The sequence below is a fragment of the Varroa jacobsoni genome, unplaced genomic scaffold (assembly GCF_002532875.2).
Source record: "Varroa jacobsoni isolate VJ856 unplaced genomic scaffold, vjacob_1.0 scaffold_408, whole genome shotgun sequence".
In the NCBI taxonomy this organism is placed as follows: domain Eukaryota; kingdom Metazoa; phylum Arthropoda; class Arachnida; order Mesostigmata; family Varroidae; genus Varroa; species Varroa jacobsoni.
In genome coordinates this window covers 142119-169333 of record NW_019213310.1, presented here as the reverse complement: position 1 = coordinate 169333, position 27215 = coordinate 142119, and the positions used below count along the sequence as shown (strand labels likewise).

At 39.9% G+C, this 27215-nt stretch overlaps 2 protein-coding genes across 4 annotated transcripts; one reads left to right on the top strand and one right to left on the bottom strand.

Moving 5' to 3' along the window:
* Positions 1–943: 943 nt before the first annotated feature.
* On the top strand, positions 944–15037 carry Prp8 (pre-mRNA processing factor 8). 2 transcript variants are annotated; one of them, XM_022832739.2, is made up of 14 exons: positions 944–1026; positions 1816–2358; positions 2625–2958; positions 3210–3372; positions 3896–4164; positions 4433–5598; positions 5859–6523; positions 7598–8536; positions 8755–8941; positions 9293–11709; positions 12924–13115; positions 13348–13506; positions 13817–14096; positions 14583–15037. In XM_022832739.2, exons 2-14 carry the CDS (start codon positions 1899–1901, stop codon positions 14735–14737), a joined length of 7386 nt encoding a protein of 2461 aa, XP_022688474.1. In that variant the 5' UTR covers positions 944–1026; positions 1816–1898; the 3' UTR covers positions 14738–15037. The 2 variants fall into 2 exon arrangements, with proteins under 2 accessions (XP_022688474.1, XP_022688475.1); XM_022832740.2 differs by lacking the exon at positions 944–1026 and having other exon boundaries at positions 2009–2358; positions 2696–2958.
* Positions 15038–15861: 824 nt separating this feature from the next.
* Rrp6 (exosome component Rrp6) lies at positions 15862–25141 on the bottom strand. Of its 2 annotated transcripts, none has more exons than XM_022832741.2 (16): positions 24949–25141; positions 24144–24280; positions 23559–23634; positions 23099–23242; positions 22417–22544; positions 21988–22126; positions 21543–21677; positions 20873–21289; positions 20419–20663; positions 19885–20047; positions 19300–19444; positions 18813–19026; positions 18486–18585; positions 18170–18375; positions 17584–17759; positions 15862–17009 (listed from the first exon to the last, which is right to left on the bottom strand). In XM_022832741.2, the coding sequence occupies exons 1-16, from the start codon at positions 25033–25035 to the stop codon at positions 16723–16725; spliced, it is 2799 nt and encodes a 932-aa protein (XP_022688476.1). In that variant the 5' UTR covers positions 25036–25141; the 3' UTR covers positions 15862–16722. The 2 variants fall into 2 exon arrangements, with proteins under 2 accessions (XP_022688476.1, XP_022688477.1); XM_022832742.2 differs by having other exon boundaries at positions 20419–20618.
* Positions 25142–27215: the final 2074 nt, after the last annotated feature.

Genomic DNA, 27215 nt, shown 5'->3' with positions numbered 1-27215 from the left:
ATCATACCAATGTTGTGCAAGACGGTATCCAAATCTATCACCGTTTCGTCTACAAGATGACTAGATTTGTAAATCGCTAAAAACCTAATGATGAAAAAGTGATGGGAGTTCACTCAGTGTCGGTGATTAGAATTATAGTACCTCTAAGCTGTGTCCCAACCCCGCCCGTTTTTTGACCGATAAGATGCACTCGTCAAATTCTGAACTATGTGTAAGGTTTACAAAATTTTCCTGACAAAAATGCAAATAAATAATATGCGAATGGAATCACTGTGTTTATACTTTTCGATTACGCTTTCTTAGCATGTTCTTTCTTATTATCCCATTATAGTTACACTGTACTGATAGTGCATGCCGTGTTCCTTTGTACACTGCTGGTAGCAGCGGATGTGCTTTTGCGTGCTCTTGTTTATTCTTTGAATTAGGTCTATTAAACGCCATTCAATAGTTTTTTTCTTAAAAATATACATGAGTCGGAAGGGGCGGAGATCATCTACTGGCTAATACGCATATGCCTTGATACTCAGGAAATAGTTCCGCCACCTTTAAAGAGCAAGTCGTGGTGTCAACCGCAAACAACAGTGCACCCTACGAGATCGTCTAAAATATAACAGTGGTGGGCTGAACGATTGCTACTGCGACAGGAACCAAATCAACAGGCCTTTGTTTATCTCATAAAAGCTATATATTTATTTAGTAACCCAAATATACCCGTCTTGGCTTACTTGCATCATTGCCCTTTGCTTTTGCTAAAAAGTAAAGGGCAATGATGCAACTGCCCAATGCATTGCCCATTGCAGTTTTCTAAACGTTTGGCATATATTGCGCTTATTCAGTGCACTTCGTTGTTTGTTCATTCGTAACTTCGCGCCAAATAAGGAGTTCACCATGGCCCGTTCCGCTATTCCGAAACTACTGGCAGCATCGCTGTTGGTACGAAAGCCGCCATTGTTGTTGACATTGGACGAAATGTCTGTTACGCTATAAAGTCCGTGGTGTTTCGTTTTTGAAGTGTTCATCTTGAAGGTAAGAATTGCATGTGACATAAGTTTTTTTTCCAAGTGAATGCAAAAAATAAGATGAAATGATCCTCTGTAACGATTATATGCATTCGGTGCTAATTGGCGTTGTGTCAACCTGCGGTGTTAGACAGAGTGTACTGGTTTGTACCTTGCTTGCTCAGATTAAGCGCGTGTATTTCACTTGCTGCTGTTAGCTTATGGCCAACTGGCGTTAACAAATGGAATTTTTACGAAGAAAAATTCAAGTAAGAAAATGGGAGCTCATTGCTTAAATATGATTGAAATTAAAAAGCATATAAAAATATTTTCTTCTTAAGTTATATCCGCCATTTTTTTCAAGATGATTATTAACATCTCTTTGAGCGATGTTTGATGCATTATAAACAAGATTTTCACAACATGCCTTAGATTTGCTTCGCTTCGTAGAATATGCCCGAAGGCCACACTACTTCATAATATCCTTATTCACAACAAGTAGTTCCTATGCGGCTTAAAGAAAATATTTGTTTCTATTTTCTGCAGGAGTTTTTGATTAACCGTGATCGTTTTTTTTTGACGCTAGGGACGTACAAATTAAAGTAAATGCAGCATATTTTATTTTTTTTTTTGCTATTATATATTTTACTTTCATATTGGCGTTCAATATTTTATTTATCGTTCAATGTCGTAACAAGTTTGCCAGAAAAAGCAATACCACTTTATTCAAAAGATTAGGAATCTGATCTCATATGTTTCTTTAGAGTGTCTGTTCACTATGTTTCCCGTTTTTTCAAATTCCTCGTGACATCAAAAGCGCAACGTTAAAGACAACAACGGAAAGAAAACATTGCTCGATAGGCTGTGCTTCAAGCGTAGGGCAGCGCCCAAGTGTAGAAGATGACGGGTCTCCCTCCGTTCCTGCCCCCTTTGGGCGCACCGGACCCATTCGTCATGGCGATAGCAATGCAAGCCCAGGCCGCGCAGGCGAACCAGGCACAGCAGCATCACCTAGCCGCGCAAATCGCTCAACAACAGCAGACGGGTGGCGGTCCCCCTGGAGTATCTCCAACCGCTGCGGGTCACATCCCACCACCCCCAGGTGCCACACATATGCCTCCACCACCACCTCATGGCCATATGCCCCCGCCACCAGGACACATCATACCGCCGCCACCTCCAGGCCCTATGGCACCTCCTCCTCCTCCCGGGCATATGGCACCACCACCGCCGCCCCCAGGAGGTAATCACATGCCACCCCTACCGAGCGGACCACCTGGTGGACCTTCGCTGCTCTCGTCTCAGCAGTTTGTTCCACCGCAGCACCAGCAGCTTAGTGACGCAAAACTACAGGAAAAAGGTATAACAGCAACGACAGTGCGGATTTTGAGATGTATGTATTTATACGTTTATCGTTGTTATTGTTCTAATATTGAAGTTGTCAATGGATTACTGGTTGAAGACGCTTAAAGTATAAATAGCTTCCTAATTAGCTAGCTAGATTTATCAAGTTAATTATTAACAGCACCTTTGCGCGGAGAGCTGGGCAGCTTGCTTTTGCCAATAAATATGATGGTTATGAAAAGCTTAACATATTAATTAGTTTAGTATTTTGATAATTTGTAGCCCGCAAATGGCAACAGCTGCAGTCGAAACGATACTCAGAAAAGAGAAAATTCGGTTTTGTCGACGCGCAGAAAGAAGATATGCCGCCCGAGCATTTGAGAAAGATTATGCGTGATCACGGAGATATGACTTCAAGGAAATTTCGTCACGACAAACGAGTCTACCTCGGCGCTCTCAAATATATGCCTCATGCGGTGCTGAAGCTGCTTGAGAATATGCCAATGCCTTGGGAACAGATTCGGGATGTTAATGTTCTGTATCATATTACGGGTGCCATTACATTCGTGAACGAGATTCCGTGGGTTATTGAGCCAGCTTACATCGCTCAATGGGGGTACGTTTTGTTAGTGCTAGTTTTTGTGCCTTTTATAAGATATGTCATTTTTCTAAAATCTGTCACACGACAGAACACTTTGCTACTTTGACAAACAGTTCTTTCGCAAATGAAAGGTAAATTTACCTGTTATAAGTATCTAACCTAACTGCGAGCATGGCATCGTCATTTCATTAGTAGCTCAGTAGTCAAAGGACACTTGATGGCACTTAGTAATAAAAGGCTCTCCTTTGTTGCCCTTTGTATTTTAGCACCATGTGGTTGATGATGCGTCGTGAAAAACGAGATCGGCGACACTTTAAGCGAATGCGTTTTCCACCGTTTGACGATGAAGAACCACCTTTAGATTATGCCGACAATGTACTTGATGTTGAGCCTCTAGAGGCCGTACAAATGGATCTGGGGACCGAAGAGGTTTGTTATCAAATATCTGATCAAACGTAACACCATGCCATGGAAAATTAACAAAAGTTAGACACTTAAAGATAATTCTCTACGCATTGCCTTTTTCAAATACACATTTGTTACTTTATGTTTATGTATAGAAAACAATTGTACAAATTCATCTTCGGAAGATTCACATTTTTCTTGAATCTGACCGAGTAATTTGCCGAGTCATCAATTTTTCGGCAAAATATTTATAAATAAAAGGTTAGAAATTTGAAGATGCTTATCTAAGGATTGTTTTCGTGCATCGCGAAGAACAAGAGCACTAACACTTAAAGCAAATGCGTAAATATTTCGTTCGTAAAAATATAATAATGCAAAAAAATTGTAGAAGCTTATATACTTTTCTTTCTATTAGGCTACATCAATTTGAAGACGTAATTTCCTTATCCAAATTTTAGCGAAATGTACAACATATGGAAGCAAAATTTTAATCATTGAAGATTTTTTCTTATATATATATTCTTATCTAGACAAATGTGTGTTTCAGGATGCTCCAGTAGCATCCTGGTTCTACGAGCATCGACCGCTTGTCGACGAAGCTGCACACGTGAATGGGTCTACATATCGTAGGTGGACGCTGTCACTACCTCAAATGGCGGCGTTGTACCGACTTGCTAATCCATTGTTGACAGATCTTGTCGACGATAATTACTTTTATCTGTTCGACCTTCGAAGCTTCTTCACAGCGAAGGCCTTGAATATGGCAATTCCTGGAGGACCTAAATTTGAGCCGCTTGTCAAAGACATCAATCCCGCGTAAATAGCTCACTTAGTATTGACGATTTTTCATTTGATATATACGTATATTCAATTAGAGGCGCCTGAAAGCACAAGAAGTTATATTACATATGCAATTGAACTACTGCCTTATGATTACCAAACATGACAAGTTACGTGTCAGTTTTAAGGCATTCGATCATTATGGGTGCCTATTGTAACTTGTTTCAATTGTATTGTAAAAAGTGTAAAGCAGTGTTAACGAATAAGCTTTCTTCTTATAAAACTTCGCTCATTTTTCTTACAGTGATGAGGATTGGAACGAGTTTAACGATATAAACAAGATTATTATTCGACAACCTATCCGAACAGAATATCGAATTGCGTTTCCATTTCTGTACAATAACGTGCCCAATTCGCACGTTCATCTGTCGTGGTATCATACGCCAAGTGTGGTGTTCATCAAAACCGAAGATCCTGATCTTCCAGCCTTTTATTACGATCCTCTGATTAATCCAATTGCGCACCGACATAACGCAACTGCGAAGATTCCTGCAATGGACGAGCTGCTGCCAGAAGACGACGATGAGTTCGAACTACCGCAAGGAGTTCAACCGTTTCTGCAGGATTGCCCGCTCTATACGGACAACACTGCTAATGGCATCGCTCTTCTATGGGCACCGAGGCCGTTTAATTTGCGGTCAGATCGTACAAAGCGTGCATTGGATGTACCCCTTGTTAAGAGTTGGTACAGAGAGCATTGTCCACCTAATATGCCGGTCAAAGTGCGTGTCTCGTATCAGAAGTTGCTGAAGTATTATGTACTTAATGCATTGCACCAGCGACCACCAAAGCCACAGAAAAAACGCTACCTATTCCGCTCATTTAAAGCTACAAAATTTTTCCAGTCAACGACCATCGACTGGGTCGAGGCAGGATTACAAGTATGTCGGCAGGGCTACAATATGCTGAATCTTCTCATTCACCGAAAGAACCTGAATTATCTTCACCTTGACTATAATTTTAACCTGAAGCCAGTGAAGACTCTAACGACAAAGGAGCGTAAGAAGTCCCGATTCGGTAATGCATTCCATCTTTGCCGTGAGATCCTGCGGCTGACAAAGCTAATTGTTGATTCGCACGTCCAATATCGTCTGAACAACGTCGATGCGTTCCAGCTTGCCGACGGCCTTCAGTATATTTTCGCTCACGTGGGGCAACTCACCGGTATGTACCGGTACAAGTACAAGCTGATGCGACAAATTCGCATGTGCAAGGATTTAAAGCATCTGATTTATTACCGTTTCAACACTGGAACCGTGGCCAAAGGTCCGGGTTGCGGTTTCTGGGCACCAGGATGGCGTGTCTGGTTGTTTTTCCTGCGAGGAATCACTCCGTTACTCGAACGCTGGCTTGGCAATCTTCTATCAAGGCAATTTGAAGGACGTCATTCAAAGGGCGTAGCCAAAACCGGTGAGTTCATTAAACTCATACTAGCGCAAAAATTATATGCTCGTCACATTTGCTACACTGTCTGTGATAAATGAAAGGCTGAAGCTGCGTTCCTGAAAATCATTCCAAGTTTGTTCATTAAAGCACACAAGAAGAATAGGCAGTTGCTTTATTAATATCGAAGGTTTCACCAATAAAATTTAACAGCTCTCTCCTCACGTAGCTCTCTTAGCTGTAGTAAAAACTAGTAACAATGGAGTAGCAACGCGTTTCGATTTTAGTTACCAAGCAACGTGTGGAGTCGCACTTCGATCTCGAGCTACGCGCCTCCGTCATGCATGACATCATCGACATGATGCCAGAAGGCATTAAGCAAAACAAAGCCCGTACGATCCTGCAACATCTAAGCGAGGCGTGGCGCTGTTGGAAGGCCAATATTCCATGGAAGGTTCCCGGCTTGCCTATCCCGATCGAGAACATGATTTTGCGGTATGTGAAGATGAAGGCTGATTGGTGGACGAACACTGCTCATTACAATCGCGAGCGTATCCGACGCGGCGCGACCGTCGACAAGACTGTCTGTAAAAAAAATCTGGGTCGACTGACGCGTTTATACTTGAAAGCGGAACAGGAACGCCAACATAATTACCTTAAGGACGGTCCATACATCTCGGACGAGGAGGCCGTTGCTATCTATACGACGACTGTGCATTGGCTTGAAAGTCGTCGATTTTCGCCTGTACCCTTTCCTCCGCTATCGTATAAGCATGACACGAAGTTGCTGATTTTGGCTCTCGAACGGCTCAAGGAAGTGTATTCGGTTAAAAGTCGCCTCAATCAAAGCCAGAGAGAGGAGCTTGGCCTCATTGAGCAGGCCTACGACAATCCCCACGAAGCGCTATCACGCATCAAGCGTCACCTACTCACCCAGAGAGCGTTTAAGGAGGTGAACATTTTTCAATATTTTACCTACCATTGCTAAGACCTGATGCTTGCTAGAAAAAATATATTGCACAAGCTGCTCTCATAGCAATCAAGTGTTTCTCTCATTCAGCCGTTTAATTGAAGCGTCGTGTTTTAACTCTCTTCAAGCGTTTTTGATCAGATAATCTGCGAAGTGTGTTCAATGATGAATTGCTTTGCGAAGCCTTCCCTTCGGGCGGTCGAGGCGTCAACTAAATGACACTACTTACTTGCCCTGGACTGGTCCATACGTTCCCTTGTATGCGGTTTGAGCATAGTAGAATGCCTGAGTGCGAATGGTTTGTTTTATTTTCGCATGAGACATATAGCACCAATGAAGACAAGAATTAATTCGAAGCTGTTTTCCGACGTCTGGTTTGAATTCCATAACTTTGCGTGACGCCTGTTTGTTAAGAATTCATTAGTATTATTTATTATCTTAGAATAACTTCCAAGTTTTCTTTCGCACATGTTTGTCTTTTTTCTCTTAATATATAGTTTTTGCACTGTCTTCCTTGTCCTTCCTCCAAGGTCAAAATTACGTTCGCGATATTGAGATTTCGCTTAGATTTTTTGGTTTTCGCTATTGTAACTTCCTTCAGACGCCACACTTTGGTGGTACAATCGACCAGACCTGTCGTGAGCTCATGAAGGTATCAAGTTTTCAATCTAAGGTGCTGTCTCATGTGACATTTCAACAGACACTCGATTGCTGTGAGGAGTCAAAGGCGAATGCGAACACTGCAGGCGTTTCACAAGCGTGAAACGTTCATAGGGTTCGAATGGTCAAGTGGCCGGGAGAGTGACAACTAAATGATTTGGTGTAGCATTTCTGAGAACACATAGCGTGCACTATGCACCGCAAGAAATAAAAAACTTAATTTTTGGCTACATTTAGCAAAATCTTTAACATTAGTTCGCAACTAGTCCTTACTTCTTAATTAAGAAAAAATAAACAAAAAAACAAACTTATAGGTTATGCAACATGTTCGTAGGAATCCTGGTTGTCCCGTTATAACTTTAGCGTTTTTTTTGTTTCACGGCTTTACTATTACAGGTTGGCATCGAATTCATGGACCTTTATAGCCATCTCATTCCAGTCCATGAGGTCGAGCCGCTTGAAAAGATTACGGATGCATATCTAGACCAATATATGTGGTACGAGGCTGACAAGCGACGGTTGTTTCCACCATGGATCAAACCGGCCGACTCGGAGCCACCACCTCTGCTTGTGTACAAGTGGTGCCAGGGGATCAACAACCTACAGGACGTATGGGAAACGGGTGAAGGCGAATGTGCGGTAATGATGGAATCCCGCTTTGAGAAACTTTACGAAAAGATGGATCTAACATTGCTCAATCGACTGCTGCGTCTTATTGTTGATCATAACATCGCCGACTATATGACAGCCAAAAACAACGTGGTTATAAACTACAAGGATATGAATCATACGAATTCATATGGTATCCTTCGTGGTCTTCAGTTTTCGTCATTTATTGTACAGTACTATGGCTTAGTGCTCGATCTATTGTTGCTGGGCTTGCAGCGTGCCTCGGAAATGGCAGGACCCCCACAGATGCCGAACGATTTTCTGTCGTTCCAAGATGTACCGACAGAAACCGGGCATCCGATTCGCCTCTATTCACGTTATATCGATCGAGTGCACGTTTTCTTTAGATTCACCGCCGATGAGGCGCGCGATTTAATCCAAAGATATCTTACAGAGCATCCTGACCCGAATAATGAAAACATAGTTGGGTATAACAATAAGAAATGTTGGCCCCGCGACTCTCGTATGCGTCTTATGAAGCATGACGTGAATCTTGGCAGAGCCGTATTTTGGGATATCAAGAATCGTTTGCCACGCTCAGTAACAACAGTCCAGTGGGATGCAAGCTTCGTTTCTGTGTATTCAAAGGATAATCCTAACCTCTTGTTCAATATGTGTGGGTTTGAATGCCGAATCCTGCCGAAATGTCGGATGTCGCATGACGAGGTAAATATTTTATTTAAATTATTCGTCATTTTTGCCGTACATATTGAAGATGGCTCGGCCAGAAAAGTAATGATAAAATGATGATGAATCAATAATAAATGCTTTAAACAAGAGCCGATATAAGATATATCTAATAATCCAAGCTAGGTAAGTTCTCCTGGCCATGAACAGGTTTATAGATTATTTATAGCTGCAATTGTATATTGGTGACGTTATAGTTAACTCACAAGGACGGGGTGTGGAATTTACAAAATGAGGTAACAAAAGAGCGTACAGCCCAGTGTTTTCTACGTGTGGATGACGAATCGCTGGCAAAGTTCCACAACCGTGTGCGACAAATTCTGATGGCGTCAGGTTCAACAACGTTTACGAAAATAGTCAATAAATGGAATACTGCCCTCATTGGTTAGTTGCCATCTAAATGTATTATTGCAATGTACGATATCGGCTAAATTATGCGGCGATAACAATGTTCCAATCTACTCATAGGCCTTAGGCCTAATTAGAAGTAAATTGTAGGGCCATAAAATCTCTGTTCATATACGTATGTGTATCAGTTAGTGAATAATATATTCAGAAACTTCAGTTGCTTTGCAAATGTTAATGTAATCTCAATGCACAGTCATTTCAGCGTTATGAATAACATTGTTTCAGCGAAACTAAAGTAGAAGACAGTCATCTAGTTATTATTTTGATACAACGCATTGTTTTAATTCCCGTTGACTAACATGGAGTGTTGTCGATATTGTCTCACAGGCCTGATGACCTATTACCGCGAAGCCGTGGTGAATACCCAAGAGCTTCTAGATCTCTTGGTAAAGTGCGAGAACAAAATTCAGACTCGAATCAAAATTGGCCTGAACTCAAAGATGCCATCGCGTTTTCCACCGGTGGTATTCTATACTCCAAAAGAGCTCGGTGGTTTAGGCATGCTCTCAATGGGTCATGTACTCATCCCACAGAGCGATCTGAGGTGGAGCAAGCAGACTGACCTCGGAATTACGCATTTCAGGTCAGGTATGTCACATGACGAGGATCAAGTTATTCCTAACTTATATCGTTACATTCAGCCGTGGGAAAGCGAGTTCGTAGACTCGCAACGTGTGTGGGCAGAGTACGCTCTCAAGCGACAGGAAGCATTAGCACAGAACCGTCGGTTAACTCTCGAAGATCTCGAGGACTCATGGGATCGCGGCATCCCGCGTATTAATACGTTGTTCCAAAAAGACCGTCACACCCTCGCTTATGATAAGGGCTGGCGTGTACGAACGGACTTTAAACAGTATCAAGTCCTGAAGCAGAATCCGTTCTGGTGGACGCATCAACGCCACGACGGCAAACTGTGGAACCTTAACAACTACCGGACGGATATGATTCAGGCGCTCGGAGGCGTGGAGGGAATCCTCGAGCACACTTTGTTTAAGGGCACCTATTTCCCAACTTGGGAGGGTCTATTCTGGGAGAAAGCGTCAGGTTTCGAAGAAAGTATGAAGTACAAGAAACTCACAAATGCTCAGCGATCTGGTCTCAACCAGATTCCTAATCGACGTTTTACACTGTGGTGGTCACCGACTATCAACCGCGCTAATGTTTACGTCGGTTTCCAAGTGCAGCTTGACTTGACAGGCATATTCATGCACGGAAAAATTCCAACGCTTAAAATATCATTAATTCAAATCTTCCGTGCCCATCTGTGGCAGAAAATTCATGAGTCGATTGTCATGGATTTATGTCAAGTGTTCGACCAAGAGTTGGACGCTCTTGAAATCGAGACTGTTCAGAAGGAGACGATTCATCCTCGAAAAAGCTACAAAATGAACTCGTCGTGTGCGGACATTCTCCTATTCGCCACCTACAAGTGGAATGTCTCTCGACCAAGTCTGCTAGCAGACAGCAAAGACACGATGGATGGCACTACCACGCAAAAGTTCTGGATCGATATTCAGCTTCGATGGGGCGACTATGACTCGCACGACATCGAGCGTTACGCCCGTGCAAAATTCCTGGATTATACTACGGATAACATGTCTATCTACCCGTCTCCCACCGGTGTGCTTGTCGCTGTCGATTTAGCCTACAATCTGCACTCGGCTTTTGGCAACTGGTTCCCAGGGTCGAAGCCATTGATTCAGCAGGCACTAGCGAAGATCATGAAGGCAAATCCCGCGCTGTATGTCCTTCGTGAACGGATCCGCAAGGGCCTTCAGCTCTATTCCTCGGAGCCTACCGAGCCGTACCTTAGCTCGCAAAACTACGGCGAACTCTTCAGCAACCAGATAATTTGGTTCGTCGATGATACGAACGTGTATCGTGTCACAATCCACAAAACGTTTGAAGGTAACCTGACGACGAAGCCCATTAATGGTGCGATTTTCATCTTCAACCCACGTACGGGCCAGCTTTTCCTAAAGGTTATCCACACGTCAGTGTGGGCCGGACAAAAGCGTCTTGGTCAGCTGGCTAAATGGAAGACGGCCGAAGAGGTAGCCGCATTGATTCGTTCGCTGCCTGTAGAAGAACAGCCTAAACAAATTATCGTCACAAGAAAGGGTATGCTTGACCCTCTTGAGGTCCACTTGCTTGACTTCCCTAACATAGTGATCAAGGGTTCAGAGCTACAATTGCCATTCCAGGCATGCCTCAAAGTCGAGAAATTCGGCGATCTTATTCTCAAGGCGCAGGAGCCGCAAATGGTATTATTCAATTTGTATGATGACTGGCTTAAATCTATCTCGTCGTATACGGCCTTTTCACGACTCATTCTCATCTTGCGTGCTTTGCACGTCAACAATGAGCGGACAAAGGTCGTGCTGAAGCCAGACAAAACGACGATCACGGAGCCCCATCACATCTGGCCCACATTAACGGACGAGGAATGGATCAACGTGGAACTCAAACTGAAAGAACTCATCTTGGCTGACTACGGCAAGAAGAACAATGTAAACGTTGCTTCACTAACCCAGTCCGAGGTCCGAGACATTATTCTCGGTATGGAAATCTCTGCACCGTCAGCCCAGAGACAACAAATCGCCGAAATTGAAAAGCAGACCAAAGAGCAGTCGCAGCTTACGGCCACGACTACCAAGACAGTCAATAAGCATGGAGATGAGATTATTACATCAACGACTAGCAACTACGAGACAATGACATTCGCCTCACGCACTGAATGGCGGGTGAGTATCCAATTATTTTAATAATTTGGGTATCCCTTTTAGGTGCATTCAAATTGTGTAAAAATTTCAGCATGCTGGTTGGAGTAACAAGCATGCATTCATCCGTTGAAGCCACTTCTCTTTAGAATCAAATAAGAAATCCTCGATGGCGGAAAATGCGTCGTTTTTCGATTTCATGTAAAAGCCAGCTATTATCCAACTTCCCACATTGGACCAATTCATTTTAAAATAAGAACGCATTGCTCGAAATCGACGGTCTATGTCAGTGTCGCCTTACATTGGCTGCTAAAAAATCCAAGAAAAGATTCAAGGAGCGATCCTCAAGTGAAGATCCTCAGTAGGGTCTAGGAAAAATTCATCATTTTAATACTTCTAGATTAAAAGAAAAGAAATATCGATTGCTACTTGGGTTGTCCAAATAACATCCAACAGTTCTTTTTGTACTTTTTCTGTACCTTTTGCATTTTTGGAACATTTGGGCTGTTATCAACGCAAAATGTAATTCCGTTGAAATTATTATTTTCAGCGAATTACATCTGCCTGTTTCGCTTGATGCGTAGCTTCCATTGAAATTTAAAAAAATATTAATGATGACTAGTTAGTGGGCCTATTAAATAAGCATGACCATTAGAAATGATGCTTTTAGCTATTAGCGCATACAAAATAATTTGTTAAAGTTTTTAATTTAAACGAGTCATTATATGCATGTATACACACATATATATATATATATAGTAGTGCAAACAGAGCAGGTGTTACATGTTAAGATTTAACAAATCGTAATTTCATAAGAAAACTTTTTCTTTTTTTTTAGCAAACGCAACCACTGTATTATGAGCGTTTGTCTATTTTAGATACGGTTAAACCAATAATGAGTAAGCATCATCTAAAGGTGTTCGCTGCTCCCGTTTTAGATCTTGTCAGGTTACTATCAATTACCATCATGTTTTTGACTCTTGCTAATGGATGTGGACAAGAGTTCCTTCGGCGTGCGCAAGATTTAGCGCGCCGAATTTTAGTCTGTCCTATATAAATGGGGCTTTTCACCTAAGCAGGCTCTGGTGTTCAATGGCTTCTGCGGCCGGCGAATGTCATTAATAGCCTGACTGGTTTTGCGGGCCGCGACATTGCTTAGTAAGGACCTGTAAGTTAGCTCAGTAATGAACAACAATTACGTCAAACTCAGTTGCAATTGTCTTCTTTGCCGTTTACAGGTACGTGCGATATCCGCCACGAATTTGCATCTTCGAACTAATCACATATATGTTTCGTCCGATGACATCAAGGAGGCGGGCTACACCTATATTCTGCCGAAAAACGTACTCAAAAAGTTTATAATAATCTCAGATCTGCGGACGCAAATTGCTGCTTATTTGTACGGTGTTTCCCCGCCAGATAATCCCCAGGTAGATTGACCTGACAACACTTTGTAATAATTTACAGTTTCGACCTCACAAACGTGTAATTTAGCAGTTAACGGCCGAATTGTTCGTTACCTGTGCTATGAGTAGCACGATCAATGAATTTTATGCACACGCTCTTAACTACTTGTTTTTAAGCAATTACATTGCCGTCCTTATCATGAAATTGTACTAGTCGCCTATGCAATTTTTCGTTATTAATTGGATGTGCTTGCAGGTTAAGGAGATCCGTTGTCTTGTTATACCACCACAATGCGGAACGCATCAAAGTGTGACACTCCCACAAGCGCTGCCGCAGCATGACTACCTGAAAGATTTGGAAGCCTTAGGCTGGATGCATACGCAACCGAATGAGCTGCCCCAGCTCTCACCTCAGGTATTTAATTATTTATTTTTATTCCTTGCTGTGTCATAGGATTCAATTCATGTTGATTCTAAACGTATCTGAATGCACACAATTTTTTCCAGAGCAAGGTAACAATATACGTGTACACGTCAATTAGCAATTACGCACGATAACTAATTATCTGGCCTTCTCTTTATTATAGAGCCAGATATATGAGCTGACAGTAGCCGCAGTGGGTATATAAACACACTTTTATGGAATTTGAAATCTAGCAACGTTACCAATAGCTTTCCGTACAATAATTTGCTGTCTTTCTTTTGTGAATACGTAATATTTTCAGGATGTCAGTACGCACGCACGAATGATGGCTGATAATCAAACATGGGATTGCGAGAAAACCATTGTACTGACATGCTCTTTTACGCCAGGTTCGTGTTCTTTAACCGCATACAAGCTTACACCGTCTGGCTATGAGTGGGGCAGGCTGAACACTGACCGCGGCAACAACCCCAAAGGCTATTTGCCCTCACACTACGAAAGAGTGCAAATGCTGCTTAGCGATCGATTTCTTGGCTTCTTTATGGTGCCGGCTCAAGGCTCCTGGAACTACAATTTCATGGGTTAGTATCGCGCTGCTATAATGTTAACGGCCATGAACCGTACGGTTTGTACGATACCGTACAAACCGTCTTGCGATATTTACAACTCTGTCACTATTCGCTGCCTTATAAACGAAGCAGAAAATGTAGCTATATGGCTTGAGGCACTCACTAAATAGAATGCGGGATTACTAGGTAAAAGTTGAATGCTGCGACCGATAGTTCGCCTTGCTTTTAATATGGTCTGGTTAAACTTATTGAATGTTAACTGAAGTATGCATATACAATATTTCACTTTACAGCTTAGTAATGCAGATTATATTTAAATTAGTGTTCTTACGACATGAAATTGAATCTTTATATTATGTAATTATAATTTGTATATATCTTTAGTAACCTATTTTGAGTAGTCAAGTACAAGACCTCTTAGTAAGTATCAGCAACATTAGATTTTTTGCCAAATGCTATGTTTAAATTTCTACGTTACTTCCCACTTTTCTGTTTCAGGTGTACGGCACGATGTAAACATGAAGTACGATTTGGCGCTTGCAAATCCCAAGGAATTCTATCACGAGGTCCACCGTCCATCGCACTTTCTCAACTTTAGTGCCCTTGAGGAAGGAGAGGCCGTAGGTGCCGACAGAGAAGACCTGTTCCAGTGAACAAAGGCAGCAAGATGCTGAAATCTTTCAATAAGTACTGAAAGAAATTTTGTGAATTGGCAGAGCATTGTCTGCGAAAATGTATATACACGTATAATTAAAAACAAATTACGTTGATGAAATATATTTGGAAAAATATTATGTATATTAATTTCTCTTAACCAATAAGATTTAAAGTGGGTGTAAAGAAAATCCAATGGTTTTTGACTGATTAGTTACTATATAACTGAATGTGGTAGATTTCGAAAATGATATGATCGTAATAAAGGGGCTTCTTTTAGAGTATCAACATCATGCAAACAGACGCTTATTTATTTTGTTGCAAGTTAGTCCGTCCACAGTATAATGCTATCTGGTATTGCGTGACATTGAATGAAATTAACTGCTCTGAAGAATTTACTGTACCTATTTACCCTCATATTACAACAGATTGCAAGAAATTATTACTAGATTAATTAAAAATTTTCTATGAATTACAGTATTCTTCATCAACAAATCGTAGATGTTCAACTTTTCGCTGGAGGAAGAGACGAACTTTCGAAAATACTGGACTTGCTAGATATGTTTACAGAATTCTCCTGCATTCCGTAGATTCTTGTTATATTGAGCGCGTACATATTATGATGCTGTATCCACCATATTCAGTACGTGCATATTATAAAATGAGGCTGGCAACTCAGGCTGAGTTTTTTCTTGAGCTTACGCGGCCTCTTGCTAAAAGCTCAGTATTCATAGCACATAAGAAACTTCAATCTACTACATGCCTTGGACAACAAGACTGCTTGTAGTCTTTTTATTATTTTTTAGTCTTTTTAAAATTGCTTTTTATAAAGCAATTTTGAGCTAGACTCCTATAAGCTAACGAATTCAATAATATTATCAACCTTTTTAGTGGGGAGAAAACTATAGTGCTATAATTTAAAGCCGACAAAATCGTCGAATCTGGGAAGTGCAAGAGTTATGCCCACTTGTCACTTGTTACCATTCTAACTGCTTTATTGCTCCTTCTAACATACACACTCAAGCCAAAGTTACCTCCATAAAACATGATCGAGGTGTATGTATACGCGGACAAGTGTCCAAGTGTGACAAGGATTTGTAACTTTAATGACGACTAACTCGTATACAGACAGGTTGTTTATTTTTGGCACTATACTACTAAATTAAAAAACGAATGCCTTTAATTCACCAAAAATAACGAATTAGTATTTCTTATATTTACATACATCCACATTTTTACACGATGAGTGTAGAACTAAAGATATTTTCCATGGTTCATAAATATACAATTAATGCAACACATATGTTTCCAAGTTGTTACACAGTGCATGCCACTGCTTTATGGCTAGTATTTGGGCCTACATCCTTGAAAGCGTGTAGTTTAACCTGCGAGTTTAAGTTGCGAGGGCAAGCAGCTTTAAAATAAGCCATGACTTACGGTGTTCAGATAGTTTTTCGATTATAATACGCCTGCAGTTTGAAACGTTCTTTATATTTTAATACAAGACAAAAATGTCTAAGTAGATGTTCTTTCTGTGTGCTGTAGGAAGCAGCACCTCAATACAGATCTATATATATCTTCACTTTATGTTGTCATAAATACTACCACTTAATTCATATTAGTCATTTTCGTTATTAACTTAGGTCTCTAGTTTCAGGTGTACAGCTTCGCTCGGTCACCATAGATGTACAATTTCGAGCAACAATAATTTACTTCTTTAGTTTTTTTCCGGATTTTACTTTAAAATTCTCGTATTTACTACCCAGTACCTTGTCTTCGGTACTGTTTCAGTTAGCATGAGGAATTACCATCGAAGCTGATGGCAAATTTAATTCAATTGTCATACTTCAATATGCCTAAATAATGAGCGAGCGAGATGTGTCAGTATATAAAAAAAAAAAACAGGGCATAATGAGCAGCCTATTCAATGCCTCTCAGTTTCCTAAGCGATGACACCCTGTTACTTAAGGCATCGCTACTCTTATTATTTCGAAGGCCATCTCATAGATGAGACCCCACCGTCCTGACCACCGCTTCTGGACACAATCATGCTGCGGTTGCCTCCATGGAATTTGTGCTTTCTACGGACCTTTTGAATTTCCCCTCTCACTGGATTACCCCAGTCGTTAGTTCCACCCCTACTACCAGGATGCTCTGAATTTGACGCTGCTTGGCCGAGTTCCTCCATACCGTCAAATTGCTGTCTCTGACGATTCCGTTCTTGATTGTAGAATTTTCCTTGGCCCCGCCCGCCTGATCCTAAATGTCCATCTGAAACATTGAAACCAAAATGAATGTCTTCTATATTGTGCATTGATACCTGAAGGATAACGTCTTTATTATTTAAAACTTTCGGTTTCGTGCTACCCTGGCAAGCGAAATACCTACTCTGCTAACTACTTTACAAAGTTTCTCTTTATAAATCCTAGTAAATTCCAATAATTGTAATTCAATAAAGTCTTAAATGAATCTTATAAAAAATATTGCGTTTTGGTGTTATCCCGTAGCTACTCAAATTCACCAAAAGCACCTTTGTTCAGTCTTGTTTAGCTTATCTATCATACGTATGCTTTCATATTCCTACTAGCGTGATCTCGATTTAATGATTTCGTGAATTGTACAGGACAAGCCTTTAAGAGAAAGTATCATTTAGCAGAACAGAAGTCCGGTTGAGATGACAAAAACTCCGAGACGTGTTCCGTAAAGTGACTGCGTTTAAGCAGAGAAACTCAAGTATGTCGTAAGTAAGAAATTCAAAATCGACTGCTAACAACTGTTCAATGCTACTGCACCGTTTTTAAAGGCCTATACTACCCGGCGTTACAATGGCTGTCGCTTTTCCTACCTTGCCTATTGTCTCTGTTGTTATATTGTTGATTTTGGTGCTTTCTTGGCTGCTGACTCTGTTCGGCGATGGCCCCAGCATAGTTGAACGGTTGAGTCTGTTCGCGTTGCTTTTGCTGTTGTCTCTGTTTTTTTCGTTTTCTCCTCTCCAACTTCGACGTTTGCGTATTCGCGTAACTGTGGAATGCCGCAGTGATGAAAGTATCGATTAAAGTTATGCTTTGTCAAAGCATATTGTAAACAATGTTTATTTGATATAATTGTACGTGTACTAGTATGCTCTCTAGCTGGTCTGGTGTTGACCTCTTCATCTGGACGTGTTACAATGATGCTATCATCTTACGTTCAGTAGGGTCAGTTTAGGAAAGGCGTTAGTTCAGCTTGATCACTGACATTTATAGTAATTTTTACTATAGTTCACTTTTCTACGGCGGCGTTTGGCTTGCTCATACATCCTGTACTTATCTCTATTTCAATAAGTCTTTGAAAATTAAAATGTGTATAGAAAACGACCGAAATTCTAATTGAGTAGATTTGGTTGCGCGGTTCACCAGTTATTATGCATTATACCAAACTACTCTACAAACCTAATTTCCTCGCCGCCAGCAAACGGAATTGATGGTTCTTCCCGTTTTCGTTTTCTCGACCTCGCCCCTCGGATGACGGTAGGCTCCGATTCTTGTGATTTTTCCCCGAATTCTTCGTCGATCTCCGAATCTTTTTCATCTTCTTCGTCTTGAATGCATTCCGACGACTGCTCTTTCGGGGCAGTCGAATTTTGCGATGTCTCACACTACAAGAATATTTAGACCACATTTACATGAAGTATTCTAATAGCCCAGGACGGCACTATAACTCAGTAGATTCTAACACGCCATAACAAAATGTTGCCTATAATTTTACCTCCTGTGGTTGACAGAGTTCAGCGTTTTCTCTTGCCTCCTGAAGCATCTTGTTAAGAGAATCACGTTCAAGCTCGGTTCGTTCCACTTCTTTCACGTATCTAAAAAACAATTTTAGTTATTATAACACCGGCTCTCGCCTAGATATAGGTACATAAAACAAAACAATACCGTTCACATGTTTTTAAATATTACTTCTATGCGAAAGTTTTACGAAAATATTATATATTTTTTGGATAGATAAATGGGTGTTTCTGCTAATGCTGGTTTTATTATTATCTCTAGTTTTCTCAGCGCTGGGTTCACTTTTTGAACAAAAATGCTGCACCTTTCATAGGGCGTAATCATACGAAGACGTTGAACCTGTCCTTCCGGCGTCCGCTGCACATATAGATTACGTGGGAGACGCGCCCTTTTTACTTGATCCGCTTCTTCCCAATGTGGAAAGAGAGCCGAATGCCTCAGGCGAGGCACCGTGATAGGTACACCGCTGTCACTAAGTGATTTGCCTTCTTCGCTTCTTATCAGTTCACCGTTATCATCTGTAACATCGCACAAGAACACAACAGACAACTTGTCAGTAATAAAAACCCAGAAAATTGTATAATCAATTGTAAAGGCAAGCATTTTATTATTACGTGAGAGCATAATTTCCTTTCGCTATAATTTGCACATCATAGACCTTATTTATAGTATTAGAGGCTGAAATTAAAAATAACTTCTCAATTGGCAAGCTATACGCATTCATAAATAATTACTCCGGGCTGGCCAGTTTCTCATTGTATGCAAAATTGCACTTTCGTTTCGATACGAACCTATAAGTGTTGGTAGTCGAACATGAGTATCGTCGTGGGCATGCGCCACGGGGATGTCATGTACAATATGAAGCATGTTGTCCATGTCGAACATGTGCAACGTAGATGGCACAGGTATTTCTAATTTTGGGGCGTTCAGAATCGGCTGCGGGTCAGTGATAAACAGCGAAAGATGGTATAGTCGTTCATTACTTTCATCTTTTTAGATAAGTAATTGAAAAAAGGTAGTGACTGCTACTCGTTATCGATGGCAGTATGAGCTGAAATAGATCTGATAATTTTCTGTCGACAAAGAACTTTCTTCCCCACAGGCACTTACCCGTGGTTCAGTGTCACCTATTACCGTTTTCAAATCAAAAGAAGTGTAATGGCTAATTAGAGAACATTCCACCATTACTGGTTTCGAAAACATAAATCCCTTTCTTTTTAGTATTCATCGTTATCTTTAAAAGAGTTAAAGTTTATGGATTCATCGCAAACTAGCCTTTGAGAAGACTTAATTGAGGTATCATGTTTTGATAAATGTGCAAAGTCTCATGTTCTATAATGGCCTATGCCGTTACTGGGAAAACGAGTTTTACTTACATTGCTTAGTTGAACTTCACGGGCTTTCAGAATGATTTGGTGCAATTCGTGGAGCTGCTGTTTGACCAGTGGCGGACAAGGGTTGCAACAAGCGATAATACCTTGAATCTCGCGAGGAAGCACTTCACACATTTGCAATAACATGTGATTCGGTAGAACGTACCTGGAAAACCATAGCGAAAAATATTAAGCTCCATTAATGGCTACAGAAGATAATAGCTTGTTAGTAAGCGTGGCTAATTTTTTAGCAGCCCATAGCAAACTGATGTCCGAGAACGTTCTGGATTACAATTCTCTACAAAACTTCTGCTTCGGGAAAAAATTATGAAAATTATACGCTTACGAGCTATTGAGGTGAGTAAGTACTGTTGGGTAATGCTACAAGGTATTTGCGTCTATAAATCCCTGGTATGGTGTTATTTGTACTATGTATGACCTATATTGTGAAGCTCCACATCAACTGACGTGGTTCTCCTTTGATCAAACAGAAAAACGCTTCTGTGTGGATTACAGCTATGGAAGACTACGACTTACCCGGTGCTCTCGTCATGTTCCCTGGCTAAACGATCCCGCCATGCGTAAAGATGCTTTAATGCATACATTTGTTTATCGTTCAATTTTTTGTGACTAGCTTTCGTCAGCTGTAGGTGGCTATCTTCAGTAAGCAGCGGCTTCTCATAACGCCGTAAACAAATCTGTGAACTACGTTCCCATACTGCACGTAATAAATTGCCCTGAAGAGTTGAACACCGGTTAAACACTTCTTCCCTGGTAAAAGCCTCCATTTAGGTAAAAATTTGTGACGACCCGTACAATTTTAGTTTTTTTTTACTATAATTTGGTCGTATTGAATACGACGAGATAATTTGGAGAATTTGGTTTCAGGTTCCGACTCTGTGCACTATCAGAGGTAGGATCATGATCATTATCTATGTAATATTACTTTTTAAAAAGCAATCACTAATAATATGGAGTGCTGTCTGCTTACCTGTGTATTGGATGCATCAGCTAAGTCTCGTTTCATTCGCTCAAAAATTGGTAACAAATAATGGGTGTCCCCTCTGGCATACGCGATCATTTCCTCAGGTAGAGGTCGAATACGCCAGTCTACTAGTTGAAATCGTTTGTCCGCCTCCACTGACATATAATATTTAAGAAGATAGCTTAATGACAATCGCTCAAAGTTCAAAAGTTTAGCAGCTACGCCAGTGTCGAATAGGTTCACTATGTAGATGCCAAAATCACGTTGAAGCCATTGTACGTCACTAACAGCACCGTGTAGAACTTTCACGATTCGTGGGTCTGTTGTCACCTCATTCATAATATGCAGTTCAGCTCGTAGTACTAGAGGATCGACAATATAGTCTTTCTCCCATGTAGAAATCTGGACTAGACATGTGAAACCCTGACAAAGTGATTATCATAGTACATTAGTGTCTTTTTCATATAGGTTTAGACGAACATCCAACAGTAACAATATATTGCGTTTTGAAGTCTGCAACAACGTCTGGTCGTTTGTATTTCTCGACGTTCGAGCGAAAAATTGCTGCAATACTATTACAAGTCATAAAAAGTAGATTCACCGAAAAAAAAAAAATATATATATATATATTATACATGTACGATATTTTCACTCTGTGGAACGAGCGAATTATTACCTGAAATGAACGAAAAGAGTGATGCTCGAGATCAATTGCGATGCATTTCTGAATTCGTAAATGAGCCATCATTTCGTCAATGGCTTCCGACGTGTTCACCATGTGGAGCGGTGTATCAGCCATCGATAGCGAATCCTACGAAGCATAAGAGCAAATCGAAATGGATGATAACTTACAGCGTTTTCGAATAAATTTGACAAAACCGTGTAACTGAGTAATTTATTATAGATGTCGTCTTCAATACAGATTTCTTGCAAGAAATGCTTATATGCGCTCGCTTTCATTTTCAAATATTTCTTCGAAAAAATTCCCGAAAAGAGACTAAATATTATTCGAAGTATAACTAATATGGTGGGCTTTCCCATACAAAGTATATTTAAGCCTAAATATAATACACCAAAGTATCTATAGCACAAATAAATCGATACGCTACTAATGTACGTACTTTGACATTATGAGCGATGTGCTCTTCACTGGGCTGGAACGTTTCAATTTCTACTTCGTATGGATGACTGTATACTTCTCGACCGTCTTCGTGTCTTTCGATTAGTATTGCTAACGGCTTTTTGGCATTCGGCTTCTCCCTGATAAACATAAGATTAATGTTGTTCCAAAAGCAAATTGCTCAATTTAATGCGTGTGAACGGGTTCATCATTCGTATTTTGAATTCCCTTAAGGGTCCCTTAAACCTTTCATTTTTTCAGTTGAGCTTATTTTTCGCGTTAACGAGCTGTTAAGCCACACAAAAGGCTGTTAAGCGTATGATTAAGTGTATAGTTTTAGTATCTAATTCCAACTAGATAAGATATTGTTTGACATAGTTTTTAAATTGCGTACTTCCAGATTGCAGACACGTGTATAGTCTCCACTTACTTAATGATAGGAACGAACAAAGAATTGGAGTTGTCAATTTTCTCCGGAAATGATAGCTGGGGTCGAGTTACATTCTTAGCCGTTAGAAGAGTTATTGATGTAGCAGAATCACGTTTCACCTTGTCGTTCTAGAAAAAACAGAAAAAAGAAAATCGCAAACGAAGACAAATATCAGACTTATTCCTATTATTTGTATTTTTTTCCGATGGAGAGTTATGTTTACAACATGCAAGCACACGAAGCTAAGCAAAAAGGCACTTGTTAACAGCATCTACATTATGGAATAATCTAGTTTTATTGGTTCTTTATGGAATGAAGTGTGTGTACTTTAGTTACCAACAAGATCAACATCCTTTTATATGCTTAAAAACCAAATATGATTTCGGGGGACATAATTTTAATGCAAATGCGTGGCATATTTGGGGCAATGTTTAACTAGCAAGTGTTAACCTTTCCAATACAACGCTAGTTATAATTTTGTTTATAACATTCCTCATGAATTTGGATTAATATATTTCGTAGTCTAGAAAATATCTCTTGATGTCATCTTCTAGACTTACATTTTTAGAGCTGTTTAAATCCTTATTAAATAAATTTACATTCAGATACTTCATTTACCATTTACAAGTGTTTAAAGCGAAAACGAGTAATACGAATCTACAAAATATAGTATCAGGCTTACTTTTCGATTCCAAATTGTATCGATCTGTTTTGACACTGTAGCAAGCTGAAGTTCGCTTTGCTCCTGTTTTACACCTTTAGCTACATCAAGCGATATTCCTGCTCGCTCAAGAAGAACATCATTAACCTCAGTAAGAAGGTCCACCTATGCAAAAATGAAATGAAATAATAGTTACTGACTTCCTTTTCACTTTCAGTCGAAGCCCGCTGGTCTTGAGTGAGATGTCCTTTTGGATTATGCATGCTCGTGTATAATCAACTACATTTGCCATAGGCACTGAGATTGCAGACAACAATCAGCTGTTTTGTGCTTTAATTATACTACAGATTATTTTTCACTCGTCATTAAAGACCACACACAACATCGCATATCCTATATTATTATTATTATACTGTATCATGTAGTCTTTTATTCTAATTCAGATAAAGTAACGCATCTAGTTAAGAGATGTTTGGCAAACCTTTTCATCAAAGTCGGTGCCCTCTGCCTGGAACATGTTCTGCTTGCCGACCTGTTGACTAGCCAACGAAGACATCCTGCAAAGATTAAAGGAAGATGAATGAATTAACTTACCAGTTCTAATTTTTTGCCTATAATATCAGTTAAAAAAAAATCGGATTAAGCAGATGATCGCATTATTCATGAGCGCAGCAATCAGTGATGCATTTCAAGTGCTCTTTTTATTCGTGGTCAAAAAAGCCTTCAATAGAAGGTCAAAAGAAGCAAAACACGAGTAGAACATGCATGCTAAACTAAATTTTTTCTAGGCAAAAACATTAGAGAAATGAATTTACTTATAGTTCGGATTCATTTCCGGTATTTAATACAGATAGCCTACATGAAAATCAGAATCTTAAAAATGAAATGTATAAATGTTTCATGTTTCACGTCCGATAGTGGCTTTAAGCTTAGTCTCAGACGACTGGCTTCTAGCATAAAATGAAGTGTTTGCGTTCAGTTCTGAACTTTCATCACCCTTGTACCCGTAAGAATTAGCAGGCAAATAACTGCTGCACTACCATGGAGAGGTACTTCTCACACTTACATTTCCATAATGGCCTGTCCTTCAGCCCCCATAACGCGTTTGAAGAGCGGAAAACTACTATAATAATCATGTTCCTGACCGGGTGGGGGCAATTTGTTCGCGGCTGCCGTAAAATTCATTATTGACTGTAGAAGGACCTATAACGAAACATGCAATTAATATTAGCATTCATAAATAAAAACGTCAGATCGTGAGATACATTTGGGATTAGCATCTAATACGTATCAGTCATTTTGCCCCTGTGGATATTGAGAAACAGAACTTGGCGAATTGCATTGGAACACTGCATAAATAGTAACATTTTATTGAGCATACTGACACTGAACTACAGAGAGTTACTTTTTCTAACGCACCCTCTACGATGTCTTGAGAGTTAGCCCGATGCCCCTTTAAGAAATAAAGCTTCTGTCGAAAACCTTTTTTCCTAACAGTCGTTATAGCAAACGATGAAAAATGTCACTTCTTAACTTCGTGATAACTTTACCGTAAAAACTAACCTAATCTAGATGATACAAGTTGACTCATTCACTTCATCAGACGCTTTCCAGTTTATCTATCGCAATGTAGTGTCTTATAAAACCTACCACACACCATTTGCTGCTAAATTACTATAAATCATTTTTTTTTAAATTCAAACATGACAGTCGTTCAGTTGACAGTCACGTCCTAGCATATACACTTATAGGCATAAGGCATTATTAATTATTACATGATATATTCAGTAGCATAATACAAATATTACTTCTACAAAACTACGCAACTTTTATACCGATACTGTTTACTTCAAACATCAATAACTACTTACCCTTTTATAATCCTCAAAACTCTCATATTTTCCAAAGCTCTGTTTTTCAGGTACACCGACCGCCGTGCTAGCCTCTGGTTTTTCCATGTCGCATTCGATTTCACAAGTTTTCAGATTTTTTTAAGATAGTCTCTTTGTCATATGACCACAACGCATACTATAAAACAAAGCAAATCGAACACACACTGGTAAACCCTATGAGCACGTTTTGATGGGTGGTTTAGGAATCTTGTTAGTCAACATTTGGAAAGGGCAGCGGAGACCCTCTCCATACCTCCTCAGACTCATACGATCCGGCGGTCCGATTCTCTTTTTGAACTAATATTCGTATAATCAACTTGATTTACGTAAGCATCTATTGTTTCTTTATTTAATTACACTTGTCGTTGGCGGGTTTTAAACCAAGGACTCTTGAGAGCAGAAAGGAGCGATTTCGGACGAAATTGGTATAGTATGCGAATGCTACAGAACAAAAATAAGCAGTAGCTAAAAATGGATGTCGGCTTACGACTGTTAGAAAAATCCTGCAAATACGAATGTATTTATCTGCTAAGCCTAAGGACATCGGGCTAGTCTGGGTTCAAACCTATGCATAAATATACTTCGTTTTTTGCTGGCGGTCAGCCGCGTAAAATTATGCTCAGGCACTACCCGACGTTAATACTCGGAACATCCTACCGAATCTGTTAGAGGAAATCCAGATACGTCTAGCAAGCTCCTACATGCCGGGAACCCTTCAAATCGAACAAAAGATAATTCAGAAGCCGCCCTATGGCACAGCAAGATAATTGAGGGTCATTTTCGACAATGTCATATATTCTAGTTTATGTTTATTCAAAGAAACTGTTTAAAAATAAGCTTTTTTTGTTAATCTGAACAGGTAGCAATCTATGATCGCGTAGACTGAAGCAAAAAAAAACTTGCTTTGAGAAACAAAACTTCGAAATTTCTGATTTTTTCAACTTATTTGGCCAGTATTTACAATTTTGAAATATCCTTAATGAAACCTATTTAGAGGAATCTTAAACATATGTTAGACGACCTATAGAGTAAAGTACCTTTAAGCCAAATTCTTTCATAAAACTTATAATCTTGAGTAAATATGCAATAACCTATGAAAAGCTCAGAGACATATTTTATAATGTTTAGATTTTGCTTGTTAAATGCGCATTTTTCAATATGGACTACAAGAATGAAAAAGCATATATAAAAATATTTTGATTCTAAGTGCAAGGTCTTACCGTCATCTTTTTTGTGCAGGTTACATTATTTAGCTATTCTAAAGTAGTAAAGTAAGTTAAAAAGTTTTTCTTGAACTTTTTGTGAAACTTTTTAGGGATATTCCGGTTTAGGTTTTAGCTGGTAGTGACGTCGATGATAATGGCATATGGTTATCATGTAATTATGTGTAGTTACGCTTAAGAATGTATGTTCAGAAATACCCACTTAACATAATTTTATTGGATTCTTTGCATTAGGTGGACTAACCATGACTCCATTCTTGGTAAGTTAAGTACCAATGCCAAGTTTAACAAGCTTTCAGGTCCGCCAAGAGGCTGTCATTTAAAGATATATTAACACGATATTTAAATTTAAGGATATATAAACAGTTTCGAGTAGTGAGTTAAATCGTTATATCACTTTCGTGTGGTTTAAATTTATTTGAAATGTCAGTTGGAAGACTGCGGGGATTTGAGTAGAACAAAAAGGGTAAGCGAAAAACGGGGAAGTCAGCGAGAATAAGAGTAAAAACAGGCTTTAGCAAGGCGTTTTCGATAACTCTTCGAGTTACCTCCATCTAAAAGGAATGAGAGCAACAGATGGCTATGACATGCCGGGAAGTATAAACATCGATGCGCGGGGCTGAAATCGGGCCTGCTTACGATCGCGGTTTGATGACTAGAAGCGGGTTAACTTCGGCTCTTCAATTATCTCTTCTGTCTAGGCTCAACTACAGGGCCTCATTTTTTCCTTCGTATATCGGAACTCAAAAATCGATACCTGTCAAGAAATTGAGCGATATGAATAACTCACGACGTTTTCTGCTTTAAGTAGTTTTCTGCATTAAGTAGTTTTCTGCAGGATTCAGTAGCAGTTATAACTACCCATATCTTACACTTTCAGCTTGTTTAAATGTCACGATTGGCTATGGCTAGGACTATAACGGCTTTTGTATCGGCTCAAAGTTCTCGTTAGTCGTCATTTAAATAACGAGATGAATAGCAGTGGACGCCCTGCAGGTGCTCGACTAGCATTCACTTCATAGA